Here is a 23,803-nt window from a genome sequence, read left to right on the forward strand (position 1 = left end):
TTGTATCTATTGATTAGCAGCAGTGATTTCTCTAAAATAATATTTTTTTTTAGATAATTTTTTTTGTCTAAGATATAATTATTTTGCGTTCACAAACATTATTTACGTTTACTTTTTTCTTTTTCAAATATGAAATTAAGAAAAGACGTATTACTCGCGTCTAGACGTATTACGCCTATAAATTTAATTCAAAATCTATGAAATATGAACTGATGATATACCCTGATAAACCTGAGACATGTATCGATGTTTCTTAATATTTCGTCCCTACCTAAATCGTTTTTTTTTGGAATAGGAAGGCCGCGGAAGGCGTTTTTCTGTTTTTATGACGTAATTTATGGTAGGTAATTTAAAATATTTAAATACAATATGCTCAGCAAATATTATAGCAGCATATTATGCTGCTATAATATTTTTTAACTGCAATAAAATATGTAGGATTGGGCTGTTGCTTATAATTACTATAGCAATTATACAAATTTTTGGATTAGTTTGTAACTTTTGTTATCGTTCTCGATTTTTTATTAATATTATTGATTAATACCTATTACCGGCTAGCTCTACCGATCGAGATCGATAATCTACTTGTTTGAATTTTATAGGGAATAAAAAGGATCTTACCTAGAAAATAAAACCATTACGCTTGTATTGGACACCTGCTCGCCTCGAAAATTCCACCTTATTCTTTTTGTGACCGTGACCATCCCGTGACGACGTCTTTCGAAGCCGGTGAGCGACTCTCTTCTTAATAATCTTTTCTTTTACATTGTTGCCACTTCCGGGGTTGCCAATTTTTGTATTTTAATTAGGGAGGTATCGATAACACCCCCCCTGCTAAGATGGAATTTTCGTGGTTTTTTCAAAATGTCGTTTTATTACTAAAGTTCCGAACAAAAATTTAGTAACATTAATTCCTTTTAACAACATAGTAACTATAAAATCAAAACAATTTACAATAAGACTTAGTCATAGAAATTCAAAAAAAAATACTTATAAACAAGTTCCTTATAACCGTTCAGTCTATAAAACAAGAATCTAGTCTATGCATATATCACTAAAATTTTAACTTTTCGTATATCCAGCGGCCTACTAAATTTTTTTTTTCTTTTCTTTACACAAGAAAACAAAATTCAGAAAGAATTCAAAGAAAATAATACAATTAAGGTAATTATTTACATGTCTTCGGACTTGTAACATAAAAATAATCAATCCTACAGTTTTTCAATCTGCAAGAATGTTATGAAATTAACATTCAATTAATCTTATCTAAGACTAAATAATAAAGATATTTCTATATCTAAAAACAAAGTTATACTAGTAACTTAGTGATATAAGTACAAGTTGGTATAACTAAACTGTTAATTACAAACATAATCGTTAAGGAAGATTGGTGCTTTACGAGTACGAGTAGTCAATTTAGGGTATTGATCAGGTAATATGCAGGTAGGCTTACTATCGTCAGAATTCCATGATGATACAGAGCTATTGTCGAACAAACTTCAATTTCAATGGAAGACCTGTCAAGATACTTCATGACGTTTTCAAGCTCCATATCGGGATTACTTGACTGGGGGCTTATTCCATATTCCCTGTTCTCTTCCTCTAACTCCTCTGAGCTGACAGAAGTAAATGATCCAACTTTTGGATTTTTCTGGAAACTGAGTAATCGTTCGGGAGGTATCGGTCTAATGTCATCAATATGAATTTTACAGTCTACACCATTCCTTGATACAAAGTAGACAGCCTCACTCAAGGGGCTAATGATAGTAAAGGGTCCTTCCCAGGCAGGATTAAAGGCTTCTCCAGGTTTTGTGGTCATGGATCGAACCAACACTTGGTCTCCAGACTGAAACGTTGGATGGCGTGACATGCCATTCGTGTATTTGCCTTGGTATGCTTCTTGGTTTTCCCTAGCCTTCTGCAAACGCTGTTCTCGCATGTGTCCTCTATTGATAACAGGTACTGCGAATTTGGGATGATCCCGTTCTCCTGGGGCACTAAGCGAATATCCCAGCAGACTCATAGCAGGGGATAGTCCTGTTGCGGCATTTGTTCGGTTCCTTAAACAAATAAACAACGAGGCAGTCTCTTGTCCCAATTTTGTGTGTTTTTATTAAATAATTGAGCTTTTAAAACTTTTTTGATTTCTTGATTTCTACGCTCAACTGGGTTGGCACGTTGATGATATATTGGTGAAGTTACGTGATTAATATGATATTCTTTACAGAAATTTTTCCAATTTTCTGACATAAATTGTGTACCGTTATCGGATATAATGGTTTTAGGATAACCTAGTCTACAACATACTTCATTATTCAAAAAATGAATTATGTCTTTAGACCGAACAGTAGGTACTGGTTTAGCTTCAACCCAGCGAGTAAAGAGATCTTCTACAGTAATCAAAAAACGACAACCTGAACCCGTTTTCGGATAAGGTCCCATTATGTCGATACTAAAAATTTCTCCCGGATTAGTCGCAACATGAGCAGTCATCGTGGCTGATTGTTGTAAGTTCCTACCTTTGACACTTAGGCAAACTAAACAATTTTTTGTATATTTAGAAATGTCACTTCTCATTTCTGACCAATAATAATATTGATTAATAGTGTTAAACATTTCATCACGACCTGGATGACCTGCCCATGGCGAATCATGATAAAAATAAAGCACTCTTTCAATTACATTTGTAGGAACTATTACTTGACCTGTGTCCTGTTTAAAAAGTAAATCATCTTTAACTAAATAATTGTTCAATAACTGACGATCATTTGAAGAACAAGAAAGATTGCTTTGTAAAAAATTCCAGCGAGAAACCTTTTGTCTTAATTCGGGATCGGTAGTTTGAGCTAAGCAGATGTTTTTATAGAGAGATGAGTCATCAATAGGAGCTAAATAATTTAAATGAATTAAATTTGAGTTATTAATTTCGAATTTTTGGTCCTGTCTATTTTCAGGAGGAATCAATCGTGACATGTCATATTCCGTTAACGATGTCTGTTCGTTTCTAGCGTTACGCGATAGAAAATCGGGAAACAAATTTAATTTACCTGGACAATGTTCTATGTCAAAATTGAACTCAGATAACAAAAGAGACCAACGAGTCAGTTTAGCCTTAGAATCTCTATATTTATTAAGCCAGAGCAACGCTCTGTTGTCGGTTATTAATTTAAATTTTCTGTCCTCAAGAAACTGTCTATACTTTTTTATAGCCCAAACAATGCATAAACACTCCTTTTCGTTAATATGATATTTTCGCTCGGTCATATTTAAACGCGCACTACTATATGAGATCACTTGCTTTTTCCCCCCTTCGCCCTCTTGAAACAGTACAGCTCCCATTCCTAAGTCACTAGCATCAGTCTGTAGTAAGAAAGGTAATGTAGGATCAGGACGATGCAATTTTAGAGGTTGTGAAAATGCATTTTTTGTTGCGTCAAATGCACGTTGTTCGACTTCAGTCCACTTCCACTTAGCTTTTTTACATAAAAGATCAACAAGAGGAGCGGTTAATATGGATAACCCAAACACATACTCCCTTAACCAATTTATTGTCCCAATGAAAGATTGTAACTGTTTTTTGTTTTTTGGGGTCGGATAATTTAAAATTTCATTTAAATGATATTCTTGTGGAGTATTGCAATCTCCTTTTATATGATGACCAAGAAAATTTAAATTATTTTTAGCAATATGACATTTTTTTGGAGAGATTTGGAGACCATGAAGGCTAAGCCGCTCTAAAATAAGATGTAAATGTTTCAGATGTTCTTCATGATTTCGTGAATAAACAATTATATCGTCCAGATAAACTAATGCGAATTTATGTAAAAAGCCGGTCAAAACCTCTTCGGACATTAATTTTTGAAAACTAGTAGGGGCATTTTTAAGTCCAAAGGGCATTACCGTGAACTGATAATGTCCTCCGTCAGGCGTTGAAAAAGCAGTAAGAGGTTTTGAGCGTTCTGACAGACCGACCTGCCAATACCCGCTTCTTAAGTCAAGAGAAGTAAATATCTTAGCCACTCCTAACTCTTTCAAAGTTTCATGCACTTTAGGAAGTTTAGTAAATTCATCCTCGGTTACTTGATTTAAAGCCCTATAATCGACACAAAACCTAGGCTTTTTATCGGGACGCTCTATAATAACAGGTGATGATGAATAAGGAGAGATAGAAGATTCAATTACTCCTGCGGATAACATTTCCTGAATTTGTTCATTCATTATTCGCTTTTTGTGTTCACTTAAAGGATATGGCTTAATTTTGATAGGTTTATTAGAATTTAATCGAATATCATGTTCAATTGTACGGGTAACTGGTCTCTTTAGACTTTCATCAAAAAGATAAGAATATTCATCCAAAATAGCTTCGTACTGGTCTTTAATGAGATCATCGAGATGATTTAATGAAATATTATTTATAACTGTTCCAGAAGGAGGAGTTCCATTAGCAAAATAAATAGTTCTTCGAATATTTTACCAAAATACATACAAGATCTAACAGTATCTAGAACTACTTGTTGTTCTAAAAACCAAGGATACCCTAAAATACATTCTTCAGATAAATTTGGGACTATCAGAAATTTTGAATTTAATGTTACATCGAGGACTGTGTATTCTAACTCAAAAATACCATGAATATCCATTTCTACTGTACCACAACCAATTTTAACTATTTGTTTATACGAATTAGGCAATTCAGAAAAAAACTGAGAAGATATAAGATTAACTGAAGCTCCCGTATCGGCTAACGCATTTATGTAAACGTTATTAAATTTAATCATAATTTTTGGAGTTTGTTTAGAGAGATCGGCGATCGATATACTGCCTGCTGAAAACATGTTTAGGGACGGCCAGCTACAGGCTTCTGTCCTTCCCCTCTCCAGTTTTCCTGTAGTGTATGATTGGCTGAACTGTGTTCTTGTTGATTTGGTTGATGCCCATTAACGTGATCTCTTCTGTTACTCGTAACTGTTTGTTCTTGTGATCTTTGGTTATAAGGGTTTCGACTGCAATCTTTATGGAAATGCCAAGCTCCGCAATATTTACAGGCACTGTGTGGACGGTTTTCTTGCCTTAACTTATTTTGTGTGGCTCTATTTAGGTCTTCGATGGAAGATTCCTTTGTAGTATATTGCTGGTTAAGATGTGTATATGTTAGGTCCTTTTCTATTGCCGTAACAACTTGTAACAGTTTTTGTATAGTGTTAAATTGGAGTCCTCTTAGTCTGGATCGAATATCTGGCACTAATTGTTCCATTATAATATTAATAAGGTGTATTTCGGATGCTTGAGGTATCAGTCTATAGAATAATCCTTGTTTCTTTGTAATAAATACGATGGCTGACTCGTTAGTTTTCTGTTTTTCTCCGTACAATTGTGTTGTTAGGTGAGCGATAACTGCAGTGTTGCTAAATGCATCCATGAACTGTGACTTAAACATTTCCCAGGATAAGGCAATATGTTTGTAGGGTTGATACCATTGTTGTGCTGGGCCCTTTAAGAGTGAAGCAGCAATGTTTGTTCTTTCTTTGATATTGACACGTTCTTGACGAAACAGTTCTTCTAGATTCTTCAGAAACACTGTTGGATCTTCAGACTCGTTACCAGTAAATGTTGGATAGATTATTTCTTTCTTGTGGAAGTTTTGAGCTATCATTTGAACTGCGGATAAAAATTCTCTTGACATATCCTGATGATTTTGAGGATATTCTGGTGTTTTAGTTTGTATGTGATTTGATTTATTGGTTATGTTGATTTTTGGTAAACTGTTCTCGATAAGGCTTGACTGATAAAACTTATCATTTTGTTCACTACTGTGTTGTTGAAAATGACACTTATTGTTGAATGGAGTATAATCATACACAGGAGGTACTTCGCAAGGTGTCTCCGAAGATGGACAATGCTGGGTTGGACGACTTGTAAACTTGTAACATTCTTGAAATGTATAATTTGGATATACGTAATTTTCTGGTACATCTTGGTATATATATTGTTTTGGATGATGTAATGGAGAAAAATCTTCGACTTCTGTTTCATCTAAGGTCTCAAACGAGTCAAAAAACTCGTCACCGTCACTATCAACGTAGGCCATCGTCAAACCGATTCTCAAAACTCTAAATATCTTTACGAGAATGTTTTTAATGATAAGGATACTCGATTATAAGAATATTTTAACTAAAACTTGATGAAACCAACTCCAATTGCAAGAAAATTAAAAGTTATTGTGAAATATCCAATATTTCAAAATTTTTTCAAGGTCAACTTGTCTAATTTAGGTACTGGGAAACATTGAAAGAATCAGTCGTAAACCAAAAGATATATATACTTAAAACTAAATAAAACACAATATTTTCTTTATTTACAATCAAAATCACATCATATAAGTATATATTACAATTACAGTCGTAGATCCGAACAGAATCGTTCTATTCAGGCCACACGTATTGGGCGCCATGTTAGGTTTGTTCTCACAGCGTGTTCCCAACATGTTTGTGACTTCTTCCAAACCGGTGTTAATGCGCAGGTCTCAAATAATGCACTTTCTGATCGATTTCAAACTGTCTGTGCGAACAGCGGATCCCCTACTCTTCTTTTTTGATCTAATACCACTAACTGCCACTAATTTTAACTCCTACGTAATACCGAATAAAGAAGAAACGAACAGGGAATTAACATCGCTTTTCAACAGAAGAACAATCCTTAACCTCGCTTTACTTTTGTTTTTTAGTAATTAGTACTTGAGTCAAAAAATATTGTTTGATATTGTTCCTAGAAAATTAATAAAACCACCGTCACCGCTGTGCTGTATAATTATGGATACTAGAAGCTGTGAATCAGGTAGGTTTAAAATTTCGTATTTTAATGTGTAGTTCCATCGGCAGTTCGTGTGGTAAAAGTTCACTTTAGTGATACCCCATATTTTAAGAGATTTTCGTAAAATTCATTTTCAGGGGGTTAATATAGGACAAATGCAGCAAGAATCTGATTGCTCCGGTAGTTTTATTTTTAAATGCGTTTTTTGTGAAATATAAAGTAGAGGCATTTCTAAATAACATAACTGGCATGTAGAAATGCCCCCTTCTTTATATTTCAAAAAAGAAAACAGGGTTTTTTGAACAAATTTCAACAAAAATTGAGAGGCAATTACCGGCGTACGCGGATTCTTGCTGCATTTGGCTAATATAAAACCCCTAAAAAGGAATTCTTTGAAAATACAAGGTGTCACTTAAGTAAACTTTTACTATTTGTGTTTAATCTTGAATACTAAAAACCCTTCTATTGTTGACTGAGTATGTAGTTTTATATTAGCACCACATTTCGTATTGGGAATAATATGGATAGATAATTATTGTTTTTTATTTCTTTCAGGACTCTCAGAGTTTCTTGTATTTGTACCACCGGCAAAGGCAACTGAGGCATCAACAAACCAGGAACTAAGTGATACATCTCCAGCTCCAATTACTTGGTCCACAAATCAAACCAAAGTACTTTTAGATTTGTACCAAAAATATAGAGTGAGGGTTGGTACTGCACAAATAAAAAATTTCAAAAAATTGTGGGAAATTCTAGCAAAAGAATTAAATGGATTGCTTAGAACCAACGTTACAGCTGGTCATGTAGAAAATAGATGGAGAGTTTTAGAAAGAGCATACAAACGATACGTGGACAATCAAAATAAAACAGGCCAGGGAAAGAAATATTTTGAATATTTAGAAGAAATGGATGCAATCTTTAAAGGAAAGAAAAATGTAAATCCGGTTGTTCTACTCTCAAGCGAATCTGTGCAGAAAATGCCTGACAATCAATCAGAGGAGTCCCTAAAATTCCCAGAAACTCCAAGAAAAGCCACTACATTACAAGTACAAGAAGATAGATCAAAAGAGAAAAGGACCCCATTGCTTAATAGAAATGTAACATTAGTTCACATGAGACGGGACAAAAAGGAATATTATGAGGCTCGATTGTTGATAGAGAGGGAAAAAGTTGATATTCTAAAGGCTAAGGTTAAGCTTATGGAAGAAAAGAATACACTACTGGGGGAAAGAAATGAAATTTTAAAAAAGAAAAAATGTGTTTTGTGTTCCCAGGAATCTATATAGTTTGTTTTCCAAGTTATTTTTAATTTTCTTATTCTTATTTTTTTTATTTTCCAAGTTATTTAGGAGTATTTACCAAAGAATGTAGTTTTTGTTTATAATTGTTTTCATTTGTGTAGGCTAAGGAAACTATAAGACTGTTGCTGCAGGGTATAATGTATATTTTGTTGTTAAAATAAAATATAAAAAATGTATTCACATATTATTGATTTTTTATAAAAATTGTTAATGCACATTTCAAAACTATACAGTGTCACAGAAAAAGCAAGGCTATTTTTAGCTTAAAAAATACCAGAATCAGAGCAAATGTGTGGTGTTTAAAATATATGTAAAAGAAGCTATATTTTCTATGCTAAATTTGTTAGAACATCACAGTAAGGGGACATTTTTATATGAATTTCACTTCCCCTGAAAGCAATGAATGTTTTTGGATGAAGGAATGCTTACACACAACTTTCATGTGCAATAAAAGCAGATTTAATGTTTAAGGAAGCAAGAAATTCATTTATAAATGTGATTCTTGTGATTTTGTAACTGAAGATAGCATCTTGATAGCACAATTATTTTGTTAAAAATTATTTCAAAAACCACATTTGCACATTTCAATAGTTATAAACGGCTCTTGAAAAGCCTGTCATTTTATATAACTTCTAAAACAAAAAAAAATGCGAAATTTTAGTTTTATTTAAGTAAACACTAAAAAAATCTAATATGTAGCGTACAATTTGTATGGCTTACACAAGAAGTGACAGATAATTTGGCAGACTTTAAACAATGTCCCTTGGTATTGGGCAAGTCCCAAAAAATTATTATGCATTTATTGTCCAAGGATGTTTACAATGTGATTTCGTTTTGCTACAGCATTTAAATCTTCCTGAATGCCCTGTTCTATATTATCGGGGTCTAGACGTGGAGCAGGTTCAACTGGTTCTACATTTTCTTCTAAATCTAGTGCAACACCATCTTGCAACCCTAAATTGTGAAGAACACAACATGCTCTAATGAAGTTAACGATGAGCCTAATATCCCTTAATTTCAAATGATACAGCTGACGCCATTTTTGCTTTAATACCCCATTACAGTGCTCAATCTTTACTCTGTTGCTGGAATGTTGTATATTGTAATTAATTTGTTGTCTATTTAACAGGCCTCTATCTGGAAAGGGTGTTAACACATTTTTTAATAATGGATAAGCACTGTCTCCTAGCAAGTGAAATTCTCCACATTTTTCTTCCAATGTCTCACTTAATGGAGATGTTCTGAACACTCGGGCATCATGTACGGATCCTGGATACCCTGTGAATATGTCAGTAATGCGAAGATTATGGTCACATACCAGTTGCACCTGTGAAAAAAAAAACACTTAAAATTTTGATATTCACATACCGGGTGATGCATCAGGTAAGGACAAATAGGAAATCCCGTGTTAATTTCAGGGGTGTCGATTTATTGGTTCCCCTATTGATTTTAGAACAAACTTTTAAAGGAACTTTTTGAAGTATTGGATTAGGTCGCTACCTACCAACTTTGAAACTCATTTGCTAAGCCGTTTTTAAAATATTTGCAAAATTAGATTCCTCAAATACGTCAAAATTATATGCTTTTTATGCCAATGTCATAAAATTTAATAAATTGCTGGTAGTTGGAGTGTTTTACGGTTATACAGGGATGTACAAATTATGTTTTTTAAGGATCTAATTTTACAAATAACTTAAAAATGCCTTAAAGAATAAGAATCAAAGTTGGTAGGTAGCCTGACCTAATCTAGTACTTCAAAAAGTTCCATTAAAAGTTTGTTCTAAAATAAATAGGGGAGCCAATAATCGACACCCCTGAAATTAACATGGGATTTCCTGTCATGAGCTGATGCATCATCCGGTATATTTTATGCAATACAGTACAGTAATAATTGTTCTGTATAACAATTTAGTGGGTATTAGGGTCCAGGCAAAAGCAGTAACAAAATAAAAAGTGTCAATGTCAAGTTAAACCTACCTGAACAGAGTAAAAGCCCTTTCGATTAATATAGGAGTCAGGATCATCCTGGGGTTTATCTATTTTAATGTGGGTTCCGTCAATTAGCCCAATAATTCCGGGAAACGTATTTTTATGGCGAAAATACTGTTCTATTTCCTGCTTCTCCACATCATTTGGCCATTTTATAACCTCAGGTGAAAGGTTACTTAAGAAATATATCATTCTTTTGATAATTTTATGTAGAACACTGATAGTCACATTAAATCTGTCAGCTACATCACGGAAGCTAGCGGTTTGATGCCCTGCATACCATAAAAATATATAAGTGTACTGTAATGAGGTTAATTTTCCATATGGTCCTGACTGTTCCTTATAGTATTCACTATTTGCAAATCTTTGAGAAATATCGTTTGCTACTTCACGGCTAACTCTAAAATGTTCCAGGAATTCAGTTCTGTTGAACTGGGGCACCGTTTCATCCAAGTAATTTTGATTCTTGGGCCTGACCCGTTCCTCCATCAGGTCTGTTCCAAGAAGAATCCCTGACTAGTCAGCGCGGTTCTTATTGGTTGAAATGCGTAGAAACCTGACTAACAATCAGCAGTGGGATTCTGTAAGCTCCGTAGCAAGAAATTTCTTGTCTAGCCTATGCTATTTGTATACGAATGATGAGTTACTAGACAAGAGAAATGTTTACAGAATCGGGCCTCAGGTTTCTACGCATTTTAACCAATGAGAAACGTGCTGACTAGTCAGGGATACTTCTTGGAACAGACCTATCAGCTCTTCTAGGTCTGTGTCTGTATCCGAAAATTCGGACGCCTCAGATTCTTCGGAAGATTCAAAATCGCTCATTTCTGTTCTTTATTTTTTGAAGAAAAAAAACACTAAACAAAAACAACACACGTTTTGTAGGTTAAGTTTACCAAGCAATGAAGCAATGACGTCGAGTTGCAATACGCATGCGCCGGACACTTTACTTGCAAAAGATCCGCGAACTGGTCTGACTGTCAGCCAACAATCAGAATTTTCTGTGTGAACAGCTTACTGTTGGTTGGAAACCAATCAAAAATTTCTGTGCGAACGCGTCTTACCCTATTGCGCATGATTATCTGTTGGAAATATGTTTCTTACAGCTGTGAGAACAAACCTGTTATCGTTCTCGATTTTTTATTAATATTATTGATTAATACCTATTACCGGCTAGCTCTACCGATCGAGATCGATAATCTACTTGTTTGAATTTTATAGGGAATAAAAAGGATCTTACCTAGAAAATAAAACCATTACGCTTGTATTGGACACCTGCTCGCCTCGAAAATTCCACCTTATTCTTTTTGTGACCGTGACCATCCCGTGACGACGTCTTTCGAAGCCGGTGAGCGACTCTCTTCTTAATAATCTTTTCTTTTACATTGTTGCCACTTCCGGGGTTGCCAATTTTTGTATTTTAATTAGGGAGGTATCGATAACACTTTGTTTGTAATAACAATTAGTTCCAGATTAGTTCATTTAAATCCTAATTTTTTAAGCCACTATGTTTTTTCAAAAAAAAGTTTTCTATTTTTATGAAAATACGATGTAAAGAAATCTATAAGGTATAAATATTATTTACAGAAAACTATAACTGATATATGAATTTTGGTGATGACTATTGAGGGTAGAGGTCACGACCTACTTTTTTCAATAGACCTTTCCCGTTAATCGGATTTTCAGCGGTCATAATGCGCGGACAGATTTGGCGCCGTTCAAATCTGGTTATAAACGGAGTCTTTAAAGGCTAGGGATAAAAAGAAATGTATCTAAAGAAATGACGGAGCACGGATGTCGTAACTTATGTCTGTAGGATTTATGGTATACATAACCCTACTTATTTTGTTTTCAATTTTTGTTATTTATATAAAATTTATTGAAAATTGTCTTTGTTCTTCTGCTCAATCCGTAAATTATTGTATTAGGGCAAATTTCAGTTCGCAATGCGTAGTTGTATAGTCGGTTGCTCCAATTCGACCAAGCGATGTACTGACAGTATATTTTTCATTCCCAAAGGAACTCGGAGAAATATATGGACTACATTTTGAAAACAGATTCACAAGCAATAAGCGACAAGATAAGAGTATATATTTCCCAGACTGTATAGTATACTTAACAACTTACATCAACAAAACTTTGTTTTAGGTTTGCTGGCGTCATTTTAGAGGAGATTTATTTCATTTTTCAACAAGGACATAACTAAAACCCCATTGCATACCACGTTTATATCTGTATAATAACGCAGAAGCCAACGAAGCTGTACAAAATATAGAAACCAGTAAAACACCAAAAAAATAACTTCCAAAACAAAGAATACTCGATTAAATCATAGGCGATATATAAATCTAAATTTTTAATTGAGAACACAATGATAATGAAATAAATTATTATACAGGTGTTAGAAGTCATAAAATATAAGTAAAATATTGTTAACAATATTTATATTTTCAAATCAGAAAAAGGACCTATTGGTGCAGTGCACCAATACCAATATATTTTTGAAGAAAAAGGACTAATTATTATGATTATATAAAAAGGACTAATTATTATGATTAATCCAGAGCAATAATTTAATAATGTATATATTAATTATGGTATGCTATTAGGTTTGATGATGTTAACATCTTTCATTGGTTTTTTACTTTTAGGATTTATATTGGATAAAAAGATCATTGAATAGTGGTTTTTTATATTCATTAGAAATAAAGATAGAAAAAGGCAAATTAAATGCAAGGGACATTATTTTAGCTGATAAAGATTTCGAAATAAACAGTATTTTAGAGCATATTGGTATCAAGCTCAACATTGAAAGTTACTGGTATGCAGTTTCAAGACAATGACGTGGAATCTATCAGGAAAATTGCACATGAAAGAATACATGTGGAAAGAGCGATTAGAAGAATTAAGGCATTCAAAATTTTAGCTTCTAGATTACCAATAAGCTTGTTAAGTTTTATTAATTAAATTTGTACTGTGTTTGCTCTTTTAACAAACTTTACAACCATTAAGAAATCTTTAGGGAGATCTTCTCTTCATGAAAAATTTTGCTTGTGCTATAGTGGTAACTCCCGTTTAGACTTTTCCAAGTTTCCATAACGTTTTAGAGAAAATTAAAAAAAACATGTAATTTATCCGTAAGTCCTAAAAAAACCTGTTTCTAAGTTAATACAATTTCGTTTTCATTCTTTGGTAGAATTTTAATTAACGTCATATTTTTTGCTGTTTTAAAATGTTAAAGAAGCACAAGATTATTTAGTTCAATGCTAGAGAAAGGGTGATGATACTTTACTACAGCAAAAAATATGACGTTAATCAAAATTAATAATAACCATCTATCAAGGAATGAAATTGAAATTATATTACTATAGAAAATCAGAAAATCGTTTTGATTATTAAGATATTTTTAGGAAAAAATTCAACTATATTTAATATAGTTTTTTTAAATTTACTCAAAACGGTATAAAAATTTAGAATAGCATAAACGGCATTAATCATTTTAAAATGAGCAAAACTTTTAATGAAGAATGTATTTTTCTCAAAATGTCAATAATAAACGTCTCTCCTCTTATAAAGACAATCGGGGGACACACTGTATACTATAGTAAAAATAAATAATATATAAAATAAAACATTTTGTCAAAAATCTAAATATATATTACTATCATTATTTCATGATCTTTTCTTAAATACACCACCATATTTGCCATTATCTCCTTGTAGCATGCGCCTTTCCAGTTGTAGAGCTTTGCCAAACGAAATTTCATGAAAACGGTTCTCTTGTGGCAAAAGGCAGCTAATTAAAATATTTCTAGTGATAGTATTTAATATGGGTAGATTAACTGGCATATCATCATTAGCAATATCTTTCCCTCCTCTATTTTGTTGACCAAAAATAGTAATTTCTGGATCTGGAAATATAAATAGTTTTACTCAACACATATATTTCATAACTTGAATACTGTAATATTATTAGCATAATTAATAAAACGATACATGATATAAAAAATAAGTATAATTTTGAAAGGTCAAAAGTGAAGTATAAAAACCTGCAAAAGAGCACTTACTGGTATTCTCTGTAGAAATAAAAAAAAGATAAAGGTATGCCCTTATCAATCTTTTAAAAAGGTTCTCTTCTCTCTAATTTCTGTAATTTTGTGGGCAAATCATCTGCTTGTTCATTCGACATCGCAGAAGTGCTATGAATAGCAATTTTTGTTACAACGGGGGCCTTCCTTCTCAAAATATTTGTAGGTTTTTGGAATGTGAGATACCTTGCATCTTCAGGAATTACTTTTGTCCCACGTGGCTTATTCTATATCATATCTTGGGATGTTGAAGCAATGTGCTCGGGAGTTTCATATTCTACTCTTAATATAATGTCTTGCAAATAAAATTCTAAACCCAGCAAATGATGGGAAGACTGGGATGAACTAAAAGAAATATAAAATTTATTTTATTATCAATGTTAAAAAATAATAGTCAAATACTCACCCAACTTCACAAGAACAATGACATTCTTGTATGCATAAATGTGGACTTGACATAAAAACTATACATAAAGTATGAGGTTTTTAAATGTGATTGGTCCACATTTTAAATGCACTAAAACTGCGTAAAGCGTACGCAAAATAATAAAACAAATATAAAAACCAAGAAATAATGTTCGAAGAAAACTCTAACCAAACTTTATCTCCAAAACAAAACAAAATTGACAAATACGGATGACAAGCCACATGCAACAAGCTAGGACCTACGATCTTTCAGTCTAGCAAACTTAACTTCATGCGCGCGCATTATGACCGCTGTTTTCGATTAACGGGAAAGGTCTATTAGATTTAAACTGGTTTTAAATCATATTCTTATTAAAAATATATGAGCCAAAATGGGTTTGAAATATTTTATATATGAAAATTAAAGATTCCCGTGCCAAGTGTCACGAAAACGTCAGTCAACACAACAGAAGGAAAAAAAGTATTTTTATCCACCTGTTTTAATGTTTAATTCCTAAACAGAAAATATATATTAAAAATATGTAAATGTCCCTTAATTATTAATATTTAATGAAATAGAAGAAAAATTAACAAATCGCCAATTACTACATATCTTCGAAAATGTACAATAGAAACTGCAAGAATTTAGAGCCAGGTAGGTCTGTGATCACAAACCATGAAATTTAAGCTTTGAAAATATTTGTCATTGTTTAATTTTAGAGAGACGTATATAGGAATTTAAAGGCTTTCAGACCTACACATTTTTATGAAAAATCGTCGATGCAATTTATAATATGGACGATTATAAATTTCTATTTAAAGTAGTACTGGTGGGTAATGCTGGAGTAGGTAAAACTTGTCTTGTAAGAAGATTTACTCAAGGATTATTTCCGCCAGGGCAAGGGGCCACTATAGGTGTAGATTTTATGATTAAAACCGTGGAAGTTGGTAATGAAAAAGTGAAGGTAAAATATGGAAACTTTTAGAAATTAATACACTTATTAAGAATACATTTTTAGCTTCAAATTTGGGATACAGCTGGACAAGAGCGTTTCAGGTCAATAACTCAAAGTTATTACAGATCTGCTCATGCACTTATTTTAGTTTATGATATTTCTTGTCAGCCCACATTTGATTGTTTACCTGACTGGCTGCGTGAAATTGAAGAATATGCTAGTAGCAAAGTGTTAAGAGTTCTTGTTGGTAAATTTTTAGTTTCTTTTCGTTCAACTCAAAATAAATAATACTAATTATAGGCAACAAGATTGACAGAGAAGATAGAGAAATACCTATGCATGTTGGTGAAGAATTTGCCGAAAGACATAACATGTACTTCCTAGAAACATCTGCTAAAGAATCCGATAATGTGGAGAGACTTTTTATGCAGATTGCAGAGGATCTTATGAAGGTAGGCAATTTTTGCTTTTTAAAAATATTTTTTTAATATGCAAGAAACAAATTTTAGCAAGCCAGGATGACAAATATACCAAGATATGATCCTAACAGTCAAAATATTAATGACTCAACTAGTAATGATTCCAGTTGTTGTAGTAGGTTAAATTAATTTTTATTTGAAAAAAACAAGATTTCTTCGACTGATAACTCGATAAAATAATCGCTAAATGAAGCTTTGTTTGTAATTTACAAAATTACGAATTACTAATTTCACTTAAGTGCAATAATAATACAGATGAAATATTTTCCTAAAAATTTTTTTAGGTTGTATTATGAAGCTTTAATTTTTTATTCACTTTGACATTAATAAATGTTAACCATTCCTAAATATATTAAAACTAAGGTACTTAGTAATAATTTTAAATTGCCTTTTTAAAATTTATTTATCTATTTTAGTTCATTTATTGCAGTTAGGAGAACTTTAAAAAAAAACATACATTCATTCCTTTTGTAAAGTATTTATGGTGCTTTTAATGTAATTTTAAACCATTTATTGCTTTTCTTTCTATTGGAGTAGGATAATAAAAAAACGCGTAGTTTTCACTAAGTATATTGAAATATTTATGTGTGTAATAAAAGAATTTTATATCACATAAAAATGTTTCCAATTGTTGACGCCTACAGTTTCAAATAATTTAAGTACTTAATTAAATGTAATACATTACTAGTATTATTTATTGCTATTTTTTTTTATTATAAGTTATTTGTTTTAGTGGTGTAGGTGTTGATTCGTTTTGTATTTATATATACAATTATATGAAGCCAAAGAGTAACTATTAAAAAACTAAATAATAAAAATATAAATTATTGTTTTTATTGCCATAATTACAAATGGAGGTTATAATAATTCACTGTATTTTTCTATACTAAGAAGTTCTTTGGTATATTTGAAAAGTTTTTCTTGTACTTCGGGGTTCGAAGCCCTGTCGCTAGGCGACACCACTCGACAGTTATCTATATAGGTACCACCTTGACCTTCAAGTTTAGGCGATAAACATGCGTATATTATTGGATAGGCACCTTGTTCTGGGCTCTGGAAAAAATAAATCAATGTGTTTCATTATACAGAGTGGTCCGAACTGTATTCCGGAAACTAGGTAAAAATCAAAAAATAGGTAAAAAAGTTCGTATAAATGCATGTCCTCAAATGCTTGGTTTCGGAGATACAGGACGTAGAAGTCTCATTTTTATTCCGATTTTTTCCAAATAATTTCTGAAGTAATATCAATATTTGGATGAAAATTGGTGTCTGGAAGTTTTTTTTACATGATTTGATTTTGATGCCAATATGATATATATACAACCTACTTGTAGGGGGCGCCTATTTTTTTTTAACCGGTTTGAAGATTAATTTCGTCCTTAATTGTATAAAACTACTAAGTTAAAAATATACATTTTCGACGTTTTCTACGTGGAAAAGGTCTCTTGATAAAAATCGCTACGAGTAATGGTTCTCGAGATATTTGGAATCGAAATTATCAATACCTGTCTTCATTGACATAAATAAACATGTTGACTAAATAGTTATTAGACTGAAATCATAAATTTTAAATGTTTTTGTGCCACACGATCAACAAAAACTGTTTTATCATCATTTTTCTGAAGAAAATTTATTGATTAATTTAAAAAAATAAAAAAATTATCATTTCAGTCTTCAGTCAAATAACTATCTACTCATGTTTATTTTTTTGTTGCAATTACATGTATTGACTATTTCTATTCTAAATATTTTGAGAACGGTTGCTCGTAACGATTTTTACCAAGATACATTTTTACGTAAAAAATCACTGAAATGTACATTTTTTCACTCAGTAGTTTTATACAGGTACGGACGAAAAGTTATTACACTTCAAAACAGTTAAAACACATGTAGGTGGCGCCCCCTACAAATAGGAGTCATATTGACATCAAACTCAAATTTGTCATGTCAAAAAACTACTATGCACAAAATTTCATCCAAATATTGACGTTACTTCAGAAATTATTTGGAAAAAATTTCGATTTTTTCCAAATAAATAAAATGAAATTCATAAAATGAAACTTCTACATCCTGTATCTCCGAAACTAAGCATTTTAGGACACATTTATATGAACTTTTTTACTTATTTTTATCTGCAGAATATGCTACTGACGTTTCCGGAATATAGTTCGGACCACCATGGAAGAACGTACCAAAAAGTTTACAACAAATGAAAAAATGTACTCATGATCGAAAAAAAAACAGTCAGTTAATAAATACCATACAGTAGTCAACCTGACTAATAACTGGCGATTTTAATTTAAAAGACCACTATGACGCCATTTTTTCTTCGATCAGACAATATATATTTGGTGTCTTTACCTTGAAGAAGAGATGTGGAATCCAAGGAGCCAGGTTCTTTAAATGAGTTCCATTAAACAAGTCAGTGTTGACAATTCCAGGATGTACTGAATGAACTTGAACATGGGCGTTCTCTTTTTTAAATAAGTCGTTTAAGTATATTGTGAATATTACTTGAGCTAGTTTCGACTGAGCGTACGCCTCTGATGGAATGTATCGATTCCTAAAAATAATAATCCTAATAAATTCTCTTACATAAATAACAGTATTAAGGATATGGAAGGAGTATATCAGTAGACTTGGCGAGAAAAAAGTATTTACCTATGATTAATATCTTCAAAATTTATTTTTCCAATGACATGGGCACACGAAGACACATTTACGATTCTAGAGTTGGACTTTTCTGTTCCTGCTCTTTTCAATTCGGGCAGTAAGAGATGAGTCAAGAGAAAATGTCCCAAATAGTTCGTCGAGAATTGGGATTCGTAACCATCTCGGGATTCGACGTACGGGCCAAACATTATCCCAGCTAAAAAAAATAATTTGCAGTAGTTAAGGTTTTAAATAGATTTACTAAATGTTATTTCTGATAAATTTTAAAAGAAATTTTCCACTTCCGGTTTAAATGGGAATGGCTGCTAATTTGCTTATTTTCAGTAGAACAATATGATTTATTACAGTACGTCTGTCCGTTCTGTAGCTAAGGGGTATCCGTGAGAGGGGAAACGATATTCTCTCTATGTTTTTCGTAAAAAATTAGACGACGCGTCCCATCAATAAAAATTCGACAAATTTGCAAGTAGCCAATAAAATGAGTAGGCGGAGCGATTGGCGGTGACGTACTCGTCAAGTCGAGGTATAAAATATATTACTGTTTATTTAAAGGTTTTTTGTCCGCATTCCTTTCATAGACACAGATCCAGCAGACGTACTGTACATTTAAAAACAGATCGAGAAAAAAGCCCATCCCTAGCAAATACCCATCACTAGTAATACTATACTATAGGCAAGTGTTTGTTAATTCCCTGTTATAAACAAGGCTAAGTGATGAATTCTCTCATTCATAATAATATTTTCTGTGTATTTTTTTATGTTTTAACTATATTAAACTTTTTTTAAACTGAATCTATACTAATATATAAAATCCTTAAGTGACTGACATACTGATTAATCACGATCCTGCTCAAACCACTCAACGTAAGAAGCTCAATTTTGGCATACAGGTTGATTCTAGAGTGTAGAGGTTCGATAAGAAGGGATTTTTCGAAATTCCAGTTCCAAGAGAGTGAAACCACCCCTCAAATATTACAATATTTTTTATATAAAAAACAGTCAAGTTTCCGAAAAAACGCTTAAACACGTAAATTTTATTTTGTTTTTTTACATATTTTAAGATTTTTTAAAAATGTATACAGGGTGTTACGAAAAATCTGGTCATTGATAAATCACGATCCTGCTTAAAGCGCTTGACGTAAAAAGCTGAGTTTTGGAAAACAGATTGACTTTGGGGTGTAGATTTCGATAAGAAGGGATTTTTCGAAACTCCAATTCTAAGGGGGTGAAACTATCCCTCAAATAATAAAATATTTTTTATTTAAAATCCGGTGAGTTCTTCGGAAAAACTCTTAAACACGTATATTTTATTTTGTTGTTTTACATATTTTAAGATTTTTTAAAATTTATACAGGGTGTTTCATAAAATATGATCAATGAGTAATCACGATTCTGCTTAAACTGCTTGACGTTTAAAGCTGATTTTTGGCAAACGGATTGACTGTGGGGTGTAGAGGTTCGATAAGGAGGGGTTTCTCGCCCCTCAAATATTACAATATTTGTTATTTAAAAACGGTTAGTCTTTCGGGAAAACGCTTAGATAAGCATAATTTATTTGGTTTTTTACATATTTTGAAATTTAAAAAAAAAACATACAGTGTGTTCCAAAAAGTTGGGTAATTTCTTAACCACGATTCTGCTTAAACTGCTTGACGTAAAAAGCTTATTTTTGGCAAACGGATTTTTCGAAAGCCAAATTTCAACGAGATGAATTAATTACCCCTCAAATATTACCAAGTTATATAATAATATCGCCGTATTGTTTTTTTTTCATGCTGATATAAATGTGAGAAAATTTTATCCAGTTTGTATGTTAATGGAAATTCTTGCTTTGCTTTATCATCACCATTACAAATGATTAATTCGACGCGAACGAAGTCGCGGGTACACGCTAGTACACTATGATTCAAGTTTAATTATTTTTCATTATTATTCGAAAACTTACCGTTATTAATTAAATAATCAATTTTATCGTGTCTTTCCTTGATTTCACTGGCGAATTTTTTCACGGAATTCGTTACACTTATGTCTAATTGGTAAACTTCTATGTTTCCCCGGTCGATTCCCATGTCTCGGAATTTTTTCAAAAGTGTCTCTCCTTGCTGAACATTTCTACAACCTTTTCAAAAAAGCTTTTATGGTTAGTCAAGTATTTTTGCAAACCGTAACTAATATAGTTCTTCTCGCGTAATTCGTCCCAATATATGGCATTTAACACGATTTGTCAAAACGAGATTTTTGTTCAAATACATATCTATACCGGGTGCGTCTCAAATCTCAAAAGTGATCACCCCTATAACTTTTTTATTTTTCTCAGATAAAAAACGTGATTTGCTATGTTAATATATGACATCAATTATTAGGATTGAATGACAATAAATTATTTTCGGTCACTTCCTGTTTCACCGAAAATTACGACAGCTTTTGATTTTTAAATGACACCCTTAGTATTTTTACTTCATTTGATAGAAAATGACATTCTGAATAGAATGACATAGCTGGATATAGGTCAACTTTTGACATTTTTAATTAAACAAAAAATAGCATTTTAAATTTTACTTCGACATTAAATATAACGACAATTTGACTCGAAATACCAAGTGTGTGGTACCAAATTATTCTTAAAAAAAATCTTTTTGCAAATATGCTAATGAGCCACCCTCGTTTCATTTGAAAAAAAATTGAGATATGATGAAAAATAAGGGCATCTTGGGCAAGATTGGACATTAGACGATGAAATGTATTTTACCAAGGCTCCTTGATTAAAAATTAGCGTTTTTAACACACCCATGGCACTCTAGATTGAAATCTAAAATACAATTTTTTTAAGCGAGAATGTCAAAAGTTGACACATGATATGTCATTCTATTCAGAGTGTCATTTTTTATTGAATAAAGTAAAAAAATACTAAGGGTGTAATTTAAAAATCAAGTTTTAGTAATTTCCAGTGAAACAGAAAGTGACCGAAAACAATAATTGAATATGTCAATCAATCCTAATTTATGTCATATATTAACATACCAAATCTTGTTTTTTTTATCTGAAAAAATAAAAAAGTTACAGAGGTGAACCACTTTTGAGATGTACCCGGTATGTTAAAAACGGGTAAAAATAACGGTCGACTAAATTTAAATTATTTAATAGAACATAAAATTGGTTATTTGAGCAATTTAAAGTATTCCTTTAAATGCTCTGCTAAAATTTATATTAAAAAGTAACGGTATAGCAGAAAAATTAAATAAGGTAAAAAAATGATAAAATATTAAATACAACCTTTAACAATAAAGGATCTCCCACCGAAAATAAAAACGGCGTCCAGTTGGCATGGAAATGACGATCGATGACATTCCCCATATGTAATTTTACATATAAAATGACAGCGATTTTCATGTCATAGCCATCCGTGACGCCGTTTTTTCGTTTGAGCCAAAGGGTTGCCATAAATATACGATGTCAAATATCAAAACGAGGAAAAGTAACGTGAGATGAACTACATTTATATTTTACATTAGAATACCCTACCTATAATTACATTTATATCTGCAGTAAGCAATAATTTTATAACTTCCAAACCGATTCCTCTGGTTCCTCCAGTTATTACAGCAATTTTCTTTAAATCTTTAGGCAACTCTAAAAAAAACAATTTTTTTGATAACAATAAATAGCAACCTAATTTTTTCGCACTTATTCATTTACACTCTGTATATCACTTACCTGTTAATTTATTTTTGTTTCTCATCAAAAAATCGTTCATCATATATTTCGAGCCCACCGCATTATACAAAATTTCATATTTTGCTTCTGCAATGATCAGTTTAAGAGGTTTCTTTGACTTTATCACAGCTATTGTAGTGGCGCAAACTATCACCAAACATCCTATAGCTAGTATCATGGTTCAACTGGAAATATTTCATAAAAAAACTAGTTTTTTCTGTTTTATTTTGGAAAATTCGCGTCTCTACAGGATGTTATTAAAATCGAACACGTTAAAAATGAGTAAATGTGCCTATTTTTTTAGCGTCAACACACTTTCTTAATACTGGAAGCTTTCTCTTTTAAAGTTGACCATGCGCAACTAAGACAAATATAGAATATACCGAAAAATGTCTCAACAATTTTATGAAATAAAATGTAAATTCGTATTGGGAATAAAATGTTTATTACACCATTCGATTAACTAATCAAACTAATTTGTATAAGGCTAAATAAATTAATGTGTTATTATTAACTGAACAACAGTAATAAAAATATTGAATTTATTGAAATAAAAAGGTAATTATTTTATTAATATATAATTTGTACATACGTATAGTGTATAATTAAAATAATGTGATTTTTAGATAAATAAACCAACTGCTTTAATAGTAAACAAACAATATTTATTTAGAGAAAAGTTCGTTGAAAGATTTATATTTTTTTAAGAAATACGTATCGTTTATAACGATTTTATCAGAGGAAAAAAGCTTCAGAGTCTTGATTTACATAATATTAAATTAATAATACTTAAGATACCCATAGGAGAATATCAAATAAATTAGAGGAGACTTCTTTATATTTTATCAATATTTTATATTATTTAGTAACTTAACCTACAAATTATATGATTATATTACCCTTTCTAAATATTGTATATGGTATATGGAAAGTAATTATAAATACCAAATAAAAATAGTTACAGGAGTTATTTTATTTAACACGAACACGACCTCTTCAGTGTTCATATCCATACTTGTAAACTATCCTTTATCTTTGCTGTAATTATTAAAAAATAATGTTATCTAGTATACGGTAGAAAGACTTCATCATTGGTTTTCTCGGGAGGATGGATATATATATATATATATATTAACGTGATATTAACATAGTTTGTAGTTTATACTATTATTTAATCAGAAAAACGATAAGGAAGCCGTAATTTTTAAATAAGAATAGCCTGGAATAGCTTTACGATAGCCGAGATAGGAATGTCTGTGGGATGGATTGCAATATTACTAATTACTCTTGAATTATTTAGTCTGTATGTTAAATAAGAAATAAGTAAAAAATATTAGCTTCTATAATTTAAGTGTTAATATCGTTTTGTTGAAATTTAAAAAATGTAG

General features: G+C 31.7%; 4 protein-coding genes and 1 long non-coding RNA gene across 6 annotated transcripts; 2 read left to right on the forward strand and 3 right to left on the reverse strand.

Moving 5' to 3' along the window:
• Positions 1–6,674: 6,674 nt before the first annotated feature.
• LOC115874604 lies at positions 6,675–8,295 on the forward strand. Its single transcript, XM_030889811.1, has 2 exons — positions 6,675–6,834; positions 7,366–8,295. Exons 1-2 carry the CDS (start codon positions 6,810–6,812, stop codon positions 8,094–8,096), a joined length of 756 nt encoding a protein of 251 aa, XP_030745671.1. The 5' UTR covers positions 6,675–6,809; the 3' UTR covers positions 8,097–8,295.
• Positions 8,232–11,553, reverse strand: LOC115874603 (putative nuclease HARBI1). Its single transcript, XM_030889810.1, has 3 exons — positions 10,847–11,553; positions 10,089–10,594; positions 8,232–9,438 (listed from the first exon to the last, which is right to left on the reverse strand). The coding sequence occupies exons 1-3, from the start codon at positions 10,923–10,925 to the stop codon at positions 8,911–8,913; spliced, it is 1,113 nt and encodes a 370-aa protein (XP_030745670.1). The 5' UTR covers positions 10,926–11,553; the 3' UTR covers positions 8,232–8,910.
• A 2,333-nt stretch (positions 11,554–13,886) lies between these two features.
• Positions 13,887–14,932, reverse strand: LOC115874607. The gene is made up of 3 exons (XR_004048861.1): positions 14,595–14,932; positions 14,168–14,533; positions 13,887–14,011 (listed from the first exon to the last, which is right to left on the reverse strand). It is a non-coding gene; the product is annotated as an uncharacterized LOC115874607 (long non-coding RNA).
• An 83-nt stretch (positions 14,933–15,015) lies between these two features.
• Positions 15,016–16,846, forward strand: LOC115874606 (ras-related protein Rab-30-like). 2 transcript variants are annotated; one of them, XM_030889813.1, is made up of 5 exons: positions 15,016–15,252; positions 15,314–15,558; positions 15,613–15,796; positions 15,850–16,001; positions 16,059–16,846. In XM_030889813.1, the coding sequence occupies exons 2-5, from the start codon at positions 15,388–15,390 to the stop codon at positions 16,155–16,157; spliced, it is 606 nt and encodes a 201-aa protein (XP_030745673.1). In that variant the 5' UTR covers positions 15,016–15,252; positions 15,314–15,387; the 3' UTR covers positions 16,158–16,846. The 2 variants fall into 2 exon arrangements, with proteins under 2 accessions (XP_030745673.1, XP_030745674.1); XM_030889814.1 differs by having other exon boundaries at positions 15,016–15,248.
• LOC115874605 (dehydrogenase/reductase SDR family member on chromosome X) lies at positions 16,841–23,764 on the reverse strand. Its single transcript, XM_030889812.1, has 7 exons — positions 23,315–23,764; positions 22,416–22,600; positions 22,224–22,331; positions 20,647–20,820; positions 18,690–18,897; positions 18,390–18,591; positions 16,841–17,081 (listed from the first exon to the last, which is right to left on the reverse strand). Exons 2-7 carry the CDS (start codon positions 22,591–22,593, stop codon positions 16,887–16,889), a joined length of 1,065 nt encoding a protein of 354 aa, XP_030745672.1. The 5' UTR covers positions 22,594–22,600; positions 23,315–23,764; the 3' UTR covers positions 16,841–16,886.
• Between the last annotated feature and the right edge of the window lie 39 nt (positions 23,765–23,803).

The sequence above is a fragment of the Sitophilus oryzae genome, unplaced genomic scaffold, assembly GCF_002938485.1.
Source record: "Sitophilus oryzae breed Bouriz unplaced genomic scaffold, Soryzae_2.0 scaffold_1297_pilon_pilon, whole genome shotgun sequence".
Taxonomy (NCBI): Eukaryota; Metazoa; Arthropoda; class Insecta; order Coleoptera; family Curculionidae; genus Sitophilus; species Sitophilus oryzae.

Excerpts from the sequence above, each read along its gene's own strand:
- LOC115874604 (XM_030889811.1), top strand. The coding sequence starts at position 6,810 with ATGGATACTAGAAGCTGTGAATCAG. Across the intron at positions 6,835-7,365 it reads TACTAGAAGCTGTGAATCAG|GACTCTCAGAGTTTCTTGTA; the intron begins GTAGGTTTAAAA and ends TATTTCTTTCAG.
- LOC115874603 (XM_030889810.1), bottom strand. The coding sequence starts at position 10,925 with ATGAGCGATTTTGAATCTTCCGAAGAATCTGAGGCGTCCGAATTTTCG. Across the intron at positions 10,595-10,846 it reads AGACCTAGAAGAGCTGATAG|ACCTGATGGAGGAACGGGTC; the intron begins GTCTGTTCCAAG and ends TTCTTGGAACAG. Across the intron at positions 9,439-10,088 it reads AGGGCTTTTACTCTGTTCAG|GTGCAACTGGTATGTGACCA; the intron begins GTAGGTTTAACT and ends TTTTTTTCACAG.
- LOC115874606 (XM_030889813.1), top strand. The coding sequence starts at position 15,388 with ATGGACGATTATAAATTTCTATTTAAAGTAGTACTGGTGGGTAATGCT. Across the intron at positions 15,559-15,612 it reads TTGGTAATGAAAAAGTGAAG|CTTCAAATTTGGGATACAGC; the intron begins GTAAAATATGGA and ends ATACATTTTTAG. Across the intron at positions 16,002-16,058 it reads TTGCAGAGGATCTTATGAAG|CAAGCCAGGATGACAAATAT; the intron begins GTAGGCAATTTT and ends AACAAATTTTAG.
- LOC115874605 (XM_030889812.1), bottom strand. The coding sequence starts at position 22,593 with ATGATACTAGCTATAGGATGTTTGGTGATAGTTTGCGCCACTACAATA. Across the intron at positions 20,821-22,223 it reads AGATATAAATGTAATTATAG|GTTGTAGAAATGTTCAGCAA; the intron begins GTAGGGTATTCT and ends TTTTTTGAAAAG. Across the intron at positions 17,082-18,389 it reads TTCCACATCTCTTCTTCAAG|AGCCCAGAACAAGGTGCCTA; the intron begins GTAAAGACACCA and ends TATTTTTTCCAG.